This window comes from Salmo trutta, chromosome 39 (genome assembly GCF_901001165.1).
Source record: "Salmo trutta chromosome 39, fSalTru1.1, whole genome shotgun sequence".
NCBI classification, from domain to species: Eukaryota; Metazoa; Chordata; class Actinopteri; order Salmoniformes; family Salmonidae; genus Salmo; species Salmo trutta.
In genome coordinates this window covers 21,880,159-21,892,571 of record NC_042995.1, presented here as the reverse complement: position 1 = coordinate 21,892,571, position 12,413 = coordinate 21,880,159, and the positions used below count along the sequence as shown (strand labels likewise).

Sequence of the window (12,413 nt, the reverse complement as noted above, 5' to 3'; positions counted from 1 at the left end):
CACCAGGCCATCCTCCAAAAGTCTTCGCCTCACTGTGCGTGCAGATGCACTCACACCTGCCTGCTGCCATTCCTGAGCAAGCTCTGTACTGGTGGTGCCCCGATCCCGCAGCTGAATCAACTTTAGGAGATGGTCCTTGCGCTTGCTGGACTTTCTTGGGTGCCCTGAAGCCTTCTTCGCAACAATTGAACCGCTCTCCTTGAAGTTCTTGATGATCCGATAAATGGTTGATTTAGGTGCAATCTTACTGGCAGCAATATCCTTGCCTGTGAAGCCCTTTTTTTGCAAAGCAATGATGACGGCACGTGTTTCCTTGCAGGCACGTGTTTCCTTGCAACAATGATTCCAAGCACCACCCTCCTTTTGAAGCTTCCAGTCTGTTATTTGAACTCAATCAGCATGACAGAGTGATTTCCAGCCTTGTCCTCGTCAACACTCACACCTGTGTTAACGAGAGAATCACTGAGATGATGTCAGCTGGTCCTTTTGTGGCACGGCTGAAAATGCAGTGGACATTTTTTGGGGGGGATTCATTTAATTTGCAAGGCAAAGAGGGACTTAATTAATTGCAATTCATCTGATCACTCTTCATAACATTCTGGAGTATATGCAAATTCCCATCATTCAACCTGAGGCAGCAGACTTTGTGAAAATTAATATTTGTGTCATTCTCAAAACTTTTGGCCACGACCGTATATAGCCAAGTTATCGCTACTCATTGTCTATTTATTATTACTTTTATTATTTCATGCTATTAGTTTTCTATTATTTCTCTGTTTCTTTCTCAATTAATTGTTGGGAGGGGCCGTAAGTAAACATTTCAGTTTTTCTGCACCCGTTGTTTACAATGCATGTGACAAATACAATTTGATTTGTAATGCATTGAACATTCTACTCCTTTTGATAGGAATGATCAAATGTATTTTCTTATCCATCTTATTTTTCTGTTGCTAAGATATTGGTATATTGACTGACTGCATACTGTTGGCCTATTCCTGTCTGTAGGCTATGACGAGACCCAGCGTTCAGATGGCATTTTTGTGTTGAGGTATGATGTCTTTGTATATACTGTCACCTACTGGACATATATGAGATTGCGTAACATTATGTTTGAACACGCGTGTGTGCGAGGCGCTAGGACCCGGTTCAGGTAGTAGTGTTCTGGAAGAAAATGTCGATTGCCGATTCATGGAATACGTTGCTCCATGCATGCCGCAAGAATAAGCAAAATTTACAAGTGGATACAACAAGATGAGCAGTATTGTTATTTTTGACTTGTAAAATCTCTTCGCGTAAAACGGGTTATTTGTTGGAAGCTTCAATTCACTAAATTGCTTTCCAGCACCAGCTTGTCTTGAGAATGTGAGTGTTGTATTAAAAGCAACAGATCTAATCTTGCTCATGTAGATGGCTAACGTTAGCTATCTTGATAGGTCAGACGGATAACGCCACAGATGTATTTATTTTATTTAACTAGGCGAGTCTCACAAAATGGTAGCTAGAGGAAAAACTCTACTGCTACGGTTATTTTGACGCTCTGTTTTTGTCGTCACATTGTTTAAATATGCTCTGTCTGTCAAAGAGCGGGCCACCAAGAAAAACACGCTAAACAATGCCACTGGGGCAAATGCATCTTGGTGACCATGACAATATCTGTTGTGCTCAGGAAACGATTCCATGAGAGCAACAACATCTGAAATGTTTGTTTAGAAAGTTCAATATGATATGACAACAAAAACATAAACAATGGAGTAATAGGGGTTAATAGTTTTGGGCGGGTTATGATAAGGTACAGTTTTTTCATTAAGATACGTTCTATACATCCAAATGAATCATTTTATTAGTTGAAATTACAAAGTGCACTCGGACCTTTCTGAGCTGGAGCTTGTGAGGCCTTCGTTCCGACATACCAAGCTACTCCATGGTACATTAGCCATGTGTCGGCATACCACTGTAACCTAATTCTAGAATGATATATTTTCAATGAATATCAGTTGATGAAATGTGATGTGTTTTAAGTGCCTTGACTGAATCAGAATTAGTCCACCGCCCACCCCAGATGACTGGCTGGGGTGCTTTTAGGAGCCATGACTGAAGCACTAACCATATCGTAAAGTTCACAGCCCGATATAGCAGGGTTGGCCTGGATCTCTTAGGCCTATTAGGTCTGTTGAATGATTATACACTAGGAAGAGATGCTTGCTGTGTTTTGCTTCAAAGTACAACACACACACTTCAAGGAGATTCAATCTGCTCTTAACCCTGATACATTAAGTAGGGTATAGCATGTTTGTCCTGCAAAATAATGAACAGGTGTTCATTGTGTTGACTAACTTAACTCCACCAGCAATGACCTGAAGTCATGAATGGAAGAAGTTAGACTAGTTGAATTTCATCATGAATAGCAGTTTAGAGTAGGATACAAATAAGATCCGGTGAAAATACTGAAGAGAATGTCATTTTGAAAACGAATTTCATGCAGTCAACTGTATGATTTCCTTTGCCTGTCCTTTTTTAAAGTCTCTTAACATCCATGCGGACCAGGTTGATGATCTTGAGCCCTATGTGTAGGCTTAATGTGGTGGTAATATGTCTGTTATAGTGAATACTCTCTTACCCCTCCCTGTCTCCCCAGCTCCCAGCCACCATGGTAGTAGTGCAAAGCTACTGTGAGGCCAGCGCTTCCATCTCTGAAGCCTGGCTGGATGGCGGCATCTCGCCCTGCTTCTACTTCACCCTGTTGCCCACCGTCCTGCTTACCCTCTCCACCTTCTTCGGCACCTTCCACTGCGTCTGCTACCGCCGCTACGGCACCGAGATGGAGCCCAAGTTCGTTCCGCGCTCGCGCCTCTATGGCCTCCAACTGGCAGTCTCCCTGCTCCTCCTGCTGCAGTTCCTGGCGGGGCTGGTCTGGAGGGTGGCCGGAAGAGGGGAGCTCCCTGGCTACGTGGTGCTGTACGGTCTCCTGTCCATGCTGGGCTGGGCCTGGGCCGTGGCCCTGCTAAGGCTGGAGAGGAGGAGGGTGCTGGTGAGGGACCGGACAAGGGGCCACAGCACGGTGCTGCTGCTCTTCTGGGCTGTGGCATTCTCAGCTGAGAACCTGGCCTTCATCTCCTGGGCCAGCCCTTACTGGTGGTGGGGCCTGGAGAACACACAGCAGCAGGTGAGAGAGGACCAGTGGTATTGTTGAGGGTTTAACATTATAGAATGTCCCCAATAGAGCTGACATGACTCCTCCCTCTACATATCACTCAAAGAGACACGTCTGTTCTACATAATGTATTTCTATCTGAATGTTTCACAACCTTGCCTACTGAACCACTGGGGTCTGTTCAGGAGGGTGTAGCGTTAGAGGACCTTCTGATGGAAATGTATTTGTGTAGAATAAACATGTTTAACTGTCAGGTTAAGTTGGAAATGGTGTTAGATCTGTTCCTTGCATTTCTGTCTGCATCGTTCAAACTTTTGACCTCTTTGAATTAACCCCACAGCTCAACCTTGTGAGGATAAACTGCCATCTCACTCCCTAGTTTCATAGAGGTTGTTAAAACGTAGGCATATAATGTTACTGGCTATTAGTATTAAACTTAACATTGAGTTTTAACACTCCATTACACAAGTATAATAGTGGTCTTTCTAAAAAGTAAGTTAGTCTACCCATATGGTGTGATACTGTATCTGCGTAAATGAGACACATGGGCTAGGTTTAATGTTTCTTATGTTTCGTGAATCCCATTTCGTAATGACTGTTGTGATAGTTTTTTACAATCTATATATATATATATATTACAAAGCATTTTCTCACAAGAAGACTGCTAAAATAGAAACTGGCATTCCAACTATGACACACCAGTGGAAGGGTGGAACCATTGTCATTAGTCAGCTATGAGTAACTCTAGAAGTGCTGAGTCATTGCACCATCTTGCCATTCTATGTCCCTCTCCCTCTGGCCACGCCCCCAAATATACATTTTTGTAACCAATCAGATCACGCCTTTTCTTAGTCCCTCCTGTGTCTGTCATTGGTTGTCCCACTCAGCTACTAATATGTCTCCCAGTTGCATTCAGAATGCATTAGTTGAACACATCTTCGTTAGCTTTTTACCAAGCTCTCACCATCTTAGTTCTTCCAATGGGTTGTTATACCACAAAGTATATGACACAGTCCACTGTTTACTTTGTGTCATAATGTGTACAGTAGTTTACTTTGTATAGTCAGTCTGACTGTAACCACTGACTCACCTCTCCTCCAATCCTGAATGATCCAACAACTCCTGGGTAAATTACTTTTGAATAATAACCTCGGCCTCACATTGAAGTTGGGGCAGCAGGTAGCCCAACGTTTAAGAGTGTTGGGCCAATAACCGAAAGGTCGCTGGTTCGAATCCCAGAGCAGACTAGGTAACAAATCTGCTGATGTGCCCTTGAGCAATGCACTTAACCATAATTGTTCCTGTAAATCGCTCTGGATGAGTGTCTGCTAAATGACTAAAATGTAAATGGTGTGTGTTGAATGGAGTATTGAAATGTGTTTTGTTTCTGTGTTTTATGCAGTTATGCTTGTCAGTCAGCACTTATTTAAAGAAATACTACACTCCCATTTTTAAAAATTTTGACGGCTGACATGCACCATTTGGGATTGTATTAACAGTCCCATTGGGATCGAATTATCAATGGACAACATACTAAAATGTAGTTTATGAGTGCAAGATTCCTTTACAGAGTCAATCTACAATTGCTACATCCGTTTTTGGACTAATGATATATACCCATTGAGTCTTGAAGATTATAAGTTATATATGCCTCATGAGCTTAGTTCAACTGTCACACCCCATGAGAACCCAACATATGAGCTTGTTTTACTTTAATGTTTAGAAACAGTGTAAATGTAAACAGTGTATAACCTCTAAAGATGGTTAAAACTGTCATTTTGATACCATGGATGGTCAGTCCTTTCATCCGTAGCGCTGTCTATGTATTTGAGTGGTTCCATTTCTCCAGGCCAAAGCTGCAGATTGCCCCTTTAAAGGTTCAGTCATGACTTAGAATTTTTCATTCATTATCTCAGGTGGAATTTTCTCTGTGGTTGATGCGCTACGTTGGCACGGGAACACTCTTCTTCCTGGGCCTGAAGGCCCCGGGATTACCACGGAGACCGTACATGCTCCTGATCAACGAGGACGAACGTGACGTGGAGGGCGGCACTGGCCAGGTAATCTAGTAATCAAATCAAATGTTATTTGTCACATGCGCCGAATATAACATGTATAGACCTTACCGTGAAATGCTTACTTACAAGCCCTTAACCAACAATGCAGTTTTTACGAAAATGTAGTTAAGAAAATATAAATTAACTAAAAAATGTAAGTAACACAATAAAATAACAATAACTAGGCTATAGACGGGGTATCAGTGTCGAGTCAGTGTGCGGGGGTACATGTTAGTAGAGGTAATTGAGGTAATATGTACAGGTGCAGTTGAAGTTTTCCAAACGCCTGAAGGTACCACGTTCATCTGTACAAACAATAGTACACAAGTATAAACACCATGGGACCACGCAACCATCATACCACTCAGGAAGGAGATGCGTTCTGTCTCCTAGAGATGAACGTACTTTGGTGCGAAAAGTGCGAATCAATCCCAGAATAACAGCAAAGGGCCTTGTGAAGATGCTCGAGGAAACAGATACAAAAGTATCTATAGCCACAGTAAAACGAGTCCTATATCGAGATAACCTGAAAGGCCGCTCAGCAAGGAAGAAGCCACTGCTCCAAAACCGCCATTAAAAAGCCAGACCACGGTTTGCAACTTTACATGGGGACAAAGATCGTACTTTTTGGAGAAATGTCCTCTGGTCTGATGAAACAACAAAAATAGAACTGTTTGGCCATAATGACCATCGTTCTGTTTGGAGGAAAAAGGGGGAGGCTTGCAAGCCGAAGAACACCATCCCAAACCGTGAAGCACGGGGTGGCAGCATCATGTTGTGGGAGTATTTTGCTGCAGGAGGGACTGATGCACTTCACAAAATAGATGGCATCATGAGGAAAGGAAAATTATGTGGATATATTGAAGCAACATCTCAAGACATCAGTCAGGAAGTTAAAGCTTGGTCGCAAATGGGTCTTCCAAATGGACAGTGACCCCAAGCATGCTTCCAAAGTTGTGCCTTAAGGACAAAAAAGTCATGGTGGCCATCACAAATCCCTGACCTCAATCTTATAGAAAATGTGTGGGCAGAACTGAAAAAGCGTGTGCGAGCAAGGAGGCCTACAAACCTGACTCAGTTACACCAGCTCTTTCAGGAGGAATGGGCCAAAATTCACCCAACTTATTGTGGAAAGCTTGTGGAAGGCTACCCGAAACGTTTGGCCCAAGTTAAACAATTTAAAGGCAATGCTACCAAATACTAATTGAGTGTATGCAAACTTCTGACCCCCTGGGAATGTGATAAAAGCTGAAATAAATCATTCTCTCTACTATTATTCTGACATTTCACATTCTTAAAATAAAGTGGGGATCCTAACTGACATAAGACTGAATTTCTACTGGGATTAAATGTCAGGAATTGTGAAAAACTGAGTTTAAATGTATCTGGCTAAGGTATATGTAAACTTCCGACTTCAACTGTAGGTAGGGGTAAAGTGACTGCATAGATAATAAACAGTGAGTAGCCGCAGTGTAAAAAAAAAGGTATAGTGGTTCTGAATGGCAGGAAGCTTGGCCCTGGTGATGTACTGGGCCGTACGCACTACCCTCTGTAGCACCTTACGGTCGGATGCCGAGCAGTTGCCATACCAGGCGGCGATGCAACCGGTCAGGATGCTCTCAATGGTGTAGCTGTAAAACATTTTGAGGATCTGGGAACCCACCAATCTTTTCAGCCTCCTGAGGAGGAATAGGCATCGTTGTGCATTCTTCGCAACTGTCTTGGTGTGTTTGGACCATGATAGTTTGTTGGTGATGTGGACACCAAGGAACTTGAATCTCTCAACCCACTCCACCACAGCCCTGTCGATGGGAATTGGGGCATGTTCAGCCCTCCTTTCCCTGTAGTCCAAGATCAGATCTTTTGTCTTGCTCACGTTGAGGGAGAGGTTGTTGTCCTGACACCACACTGCCAGGTCTCTGACCACCTCCCTATAGGCTCTCGTCAGTGATCAGGCATACCACCGTTGTGTCGACATCAAACTTAATGATGGTGTTGGAGTCATGCTTGGCCACGAAGACACTTGCCAGTTAGTTCACACATGCTCTGAGTACACTTCCTGGTAATCTGTCTGGGGCCGCGGCCTTGTGAATGTTGACCTGTTTAAAGGTCTTGATCACATCGGCTATGGAGAGCGTGATCACGCAGTCATCCGGAACAGCTGGTGCTCTCATGCATGCTTCAGTGTTGCTTGACTCGAAGCGAGCATAAAAGGCATTTAGCCTGTATGGTAGGCTCGCGTCATTGGGCGGCTCACGGCTGGGTTCCCCTTTTGTAATCCGTAGTAGGTTGCAAGCCCTGCCACATCCGATGAGCGTAAGAAGCCGGTGTAGTAGGATTCAATCTTATTCCTGTATTGACGCTTTGCCTGTTTGATGGTTTGTCTGAGGGCATATCAGGATTTCTTTTAAGCGTCTGGATTAGTGTCCCGCTCCTTGAAAATAGCAGCTCCATGGCTTCTGGTTGGGATATGTACGTACGGTCACTGTGGGGACGACGTCATCTATGTACTTATTGATGAAGCCGATGACTGAGGTGGTATATTCCTCAATGCCATTGGATGAATCCCGGAACATATTCCAGTCTGTGCTAGCAAAACAGTCCTGTAGCTTAGCATCCGCTTCATCTGACCACTTCAGTATTGAGTCGAGTCACTGGTACTTCCTGCTTTAGTTTTTGCTTGTAAGCAGGAATCCGGAGGATAGAAGTATTTTTTTCTTCTGGTTGCACAGGTGACATGCTGTGGTCAAACCGATTTAAGTTTGCCTGCATTAAAGTTCCCGGCCACAACCCTTTTTGTTGTTGTTTATTGTCTCTGTCTGTATTTATTAAGTTCATAATAACCCCCTAATATCTCTATCTGTACCCCAGCTCCTGTTGGATGGGGCAGAGGAATCCCAGTCTACCTGGCAGGACTTTGGGCAGAAGGTGCGTCTGCTGGTGCCCTACATGTGGCCCAAAGGCAGCATGCTGTTACAGGGCCTGGTGCTCCTCTGCCTGTGCCTGCTGGGTCTGGAGAGGGTCATCAATGTCTTTGTGCCCATCTACTACAAGAACATTGGTGAGAGAGCATCCCTCGTTTCGTAACATCTCCCCTATATCCAGCTTTTATCTAGATGCATTTAAAAATTCCTACTTGTTGCTGTCACAGCCTTATTGGTTGCGTTGCAGGTTGTCTTTATTGGTGCTGCGCTGCACATTCTCAGAAGTATTTTGTGATATCATTGAGGCTGACATGATAATCTACCCAGAAAAACTGCAGAAAAGATGACCTGGGATTGTCAACCCTCTTTCTGTCATAGTGAATGATCTGACTGATGGAAGCAGCTGGAAGACCTTGGCCACCACTGTGTGTGTCTACGTCTTGCTCAAGTTCCTGCAAGGTGGAGGGGCAGGTGAGTGCAGGGCTCTAAAGTGCGACCAATTTGGTCAATAATCTTTGCGACCAGGTTTTGCTTAGGGAGCTCTGTGCGAGTATGAAAAAATCTCCCAGATAATTGTTGTAATGATAAGACTTGGCTGTACTGTTGTTTCCTAGTGCCCTAGAGAAACAAGCGAGTGCGGATTCGTTAGCGCCATTGTGGCACCATTACTACAGCGAAAGCGGCTTACTTCTAGCCCAACCAGGTCAAAAGATCTGGCCCATATTACCGCCGCAACATTTTTGTCTTCCTATAGCGGATAGCTGGGACCACATTTTACATTCATTAACCATGTTGTGGGCCGTTATAAAACTACTCGCAAACCGTTTGTTGAATGAATGAATGAATGAGAGATATCTTGCCTGTCATTATCACAAACCTGACTTTTTAAAGAGACAGTGTAAAATGTTTTATCTTATGCATCTCAAACAATATGGTGTAATTGCAGACCACAATTCGGGGCATTTCCTGATGTGGTCATTCCTTGATATCAGGAAGCACCCATTGGTGCCTGCCATTGGTCAATTCTGGTGTTATGCGACGGATGGTTTCTCATCACGTGATTTGTTTACATCGCAGGTTAGGATAATTAGCGTGGCAGGTTGGGTGAATTAGCGTGGCAGGTTAGGTAAATTACCGTGGCAGGTTAGGTGAATTAGCGTGGCAGGTTAGGTGAATTAGCGTGGCAGGTAGGGTGAATTAGCGTGGCAGGTAGGGTGAATTAGCGTGGCAGGTTGGGTGAATTAGCGTGGCAGGTTAGGTGAATTAGCTTGGCAGGTTGGGTGAATTAGCGTGGCAGGTTAGGTGAATTAGTGTGGCAGGTTGGGTGAATTAGCGTGGCAGGTTAGGTGAATTAGCGTGGCAGGTTGGGTGAATTAGCGTGGCAGGTTGGGTGAATTAGCGTGGCAGGTTAGGTGAATTAGCGTGGCAGGTTGGGTGAATTAGCGTGGCAGGTTGGGTGAATTAGCGTGGCAGGTTAGGTGAATTAGCGTGGCAGGTTAGGTGAATTAGCGTGGCAGGTTAGGTGAATTAGCGTGGCAGGTTGGGTGAATTAGCGTGGCAGGTTGGGTGAATTAGCGTGGCAGGTTAGGTGAATTAGCGTGGCAGGTTGGGTGAATTAGCGTGGCAGGTTGGGTGAATTAGCGTGGCAGGTTGGGTGAATTAGCGTGGCAGGTTAGGTGAATTAGCGTGGCAGGTTGGGAGAAGGTGAAAGTTAGGAAAAGGGTTAGGCTACAGTTGTCAACAACTGTTGTCCCCAACTGTTGTCCCCGATGTGAAAGAAACGGCCACGGACCAATGGCGAGCATCAATAGGTTTAACTTGATATCAAGAAACGCCTATATAAAAAAAAAATAACGCCCCAAGTTGCTGTCTGCAATTACACCCTTCTCTCTCAATAGGAAAATAGTGCTTTTACACAATGTAGAAACCTAATATTCCACAAATTACTGTCATTTCAATGACGTTTCAACGTATCAACGTTTTAGCTCTTATAATAAACTAATGTATTTACAGTATTACATATTAGTTTCTAAGGCACAACATGTGCTACAAAAGTAGCTATAATTCATAAAAGCCTATATCAATCAATTAAAATATATATTTTCTGGTGCTCCTAAATGTTATGTGGTGCTCCTAACTTTTTAAAATTGGGAACACCAGTGCTACAAAAAAAAGTGTATGTATGTATGTATGTATGTATGTATGTATGTATAATTTACAGCCCTGGGTGAGTGGGAATTTCACCTCCATTTTGTCTTTCTCTGCTACACCCAATCATTCCTTGGACTCCTTGAGTACTGTTATTTTAATTATCTCTCTTGTTCCCTCGCTCTCTATCTCCTCTCCCCTTTCTCCTTCTCCCCAAACCCACTCTTACCCCCCTGCCCTCTCCCTCTCTCTCTTCTTTTTCCTGTACCTTACTCTCCCTAGGTGCGTCCGGCTTCGTCAGTAACCTGCGCTCCTTCCTGTGGATCCGCGTGCAGCAGTACACCAACCGCGTGGTGCAGGTGCGTCTGTTCGGCCACTTACACTCACTGTCTCTGCGCTGGCACCTGGGCCGACGCACCGGGGACGTCCTGCGTAGCATTGACCGCGGCACCTCCTCCATCAACAGCCTGCTCAGGTGGGTCTCCTAATAATAAATTGTGTGTGTGTGTGCGTGGTTTTCCGATTTAACACGTCTTAAAAAAAATTTAAGGTAGCTGTGACCAACAGATGCATATCTGTATTCTCAGTCTTGGCCTATTGAATTTATTTTCCTTATGAACTTTAACTCAGTAAAATCTTTTAAATTGTTGTGTTTTGTATTTTTGTTCAGTGTATATACTGTAGAAAGTATTGACACTCGTTGACTTTTTTTTTAAACAAATGAAAAAAAAATGAAAAGCTGAAATGTCTTGAGTCAATAAGTATTTAACGACTTTGTTATGGCAAACCTAAATAAGTTCAGGAGAAAAAAGGTGCTTAACAATAACATTTAAAAAAGCATACATTGAATATCACTTTGAGCATGGTGAAGTTAGTAATTATACTTTGGATGTTGTATTAATACTCCAAGTCACTACAAAGATACAGGCGTCCTTCCTAACTCAGTTTCCAGAGAGGAAGGAAACCGCTCAGGGATTTCACCATGAGGCCAATGGTGACTTTAAAACATTAAAACAGTTACAGATTTGAATGGCTGTGATAGGAGAAAACTGAGGATGGATCAACAACATTGTAGTTACTCCACAATACTAACCTAATTGACAGAGTGAAATGAAGGAAGCCTGTACAGAGTAAAAATTCTAAAGCAATCATCCTGTTTGCAATAAAGCACTAAAGTAAAACTGCAACAACAACAAAAATTCATGAAATGTACTTTATGTCCTGAATAAAAAGCATTATGTTTGAGGAAAATCCAAGACAACACATCACCTAGTGCCACTGCATTATGTTAGGGGTATGCTTGTAATCGACAAAGACTAGGGACTTTTTGTTTTATAAAAATAAACAGAATGGAGCTAAGCACAGGAAAAATCCCAGAGGAAAACATGGTTCTTTCTGCTTTCCAACAGACACTTGGAGATTAATTCCCCTTTCAGCAGGATGACATTGAATGTTTCTGAGTGGCCTATTTATAGGTTTTGTCGTCAATCGGGCTTGAAGAATTTTCAAAGAATAATGCGCAAATGATTGTACAATCCAGGTGAACAAAGCTCTTAGACTTATTCAGAAAGACTCAGATGTAATTTCTGCCACAGGGGATTCTAACATGTACAGTGAGGGAAAAAACGTATTTCATCCCCTGCTGATTTTGTACATTTGCCCACTGACAAAGAAATGATCAGTCTATAATTTTAATGGTAGGTTTATTTGAACAGTGAGAGACAGAATAACAACACAAAATCCAGAAAAACACATCTCAAAAATGTTATAAAATGATTTGCATTTTAATGAGGGAAATAAGTATTTGACCCCTCTGTAAAACATGACTTAGTACTTGGTGGCAAAACCCTTGTTGGCAATCACAGAGGTCAGACGTTTCTTGTAGTTGGCCACCAGGTTTGCACACATCTCAGGAGAGATTTTGTCCCACTCCTCTTTGCAGATCTTCTCCAAGTCATTAAGGTTTCGAGGCTGACGTTTGGCAACTCGAACCTTCAGCTCCCTCCACAGATTTTCTATGGGATTAAGGTCTGGAGACTGGCTAGGCCACTCCAGGACCTTAATGTGCTTCTTCTTGAGCCACTCCTTTGTTGCCTTGGCCGTGTGTTTTGGGTCATTGTCATGCTGGAATAC

The 12,413-nt window shown here is 43.3% G+C and overlaps 1 protein-coding gene across 3 annotated transcripts in view; it reads left to right on the top strand.

Moving 5' to 3' along the window:
- Positions 1-777: 777 nt before the first annotated feature.
- LOC115179417 (ATP-binding cassette sub-family B member 6, mitochondrial) overlaps positions 778-12,413 on the top strand; it is a 30,139-nt gene continuing 18,503 nt past the window's right edge. The window contains exons 1-7 of one of the 3 annotated variants that reach the window (XM_029740917.1): positions 778-807; positions 1,006-1,048; positions 2,636-3,163; positions 5,068-5,211; positions 8,080-8,269; positions 8,511-8,603; positions 10,563-10,755. In XM_029740917.1, coding sequence (XP_029596777.1) covers positions 2,648-3,163; positions 5,068-5,211; positions 8,080-8,269; positions 8,511-8,603; positions 10,563-10,755 — 1,136 coding nt within the window. In that variant the 5' untranslated portion in view covers positions 778-807; positions 1,006-1,048; positions 2,636-2,647. Of the gene's footprint in view, positions 808-1,005; positions 1,049-1,184; positions 1,363-1,887; positions 1,925-2,635; positions 3,164-5,067; positions 5,212-8,079; positions 8,270-8,510; positions 8,604-10,562; positions 10,756-12,413 lie in introns of those variants that run through there. The other 2 variants (XM_029740916.1, XM_029740915.1) reach the window with 2 other exon arrangements.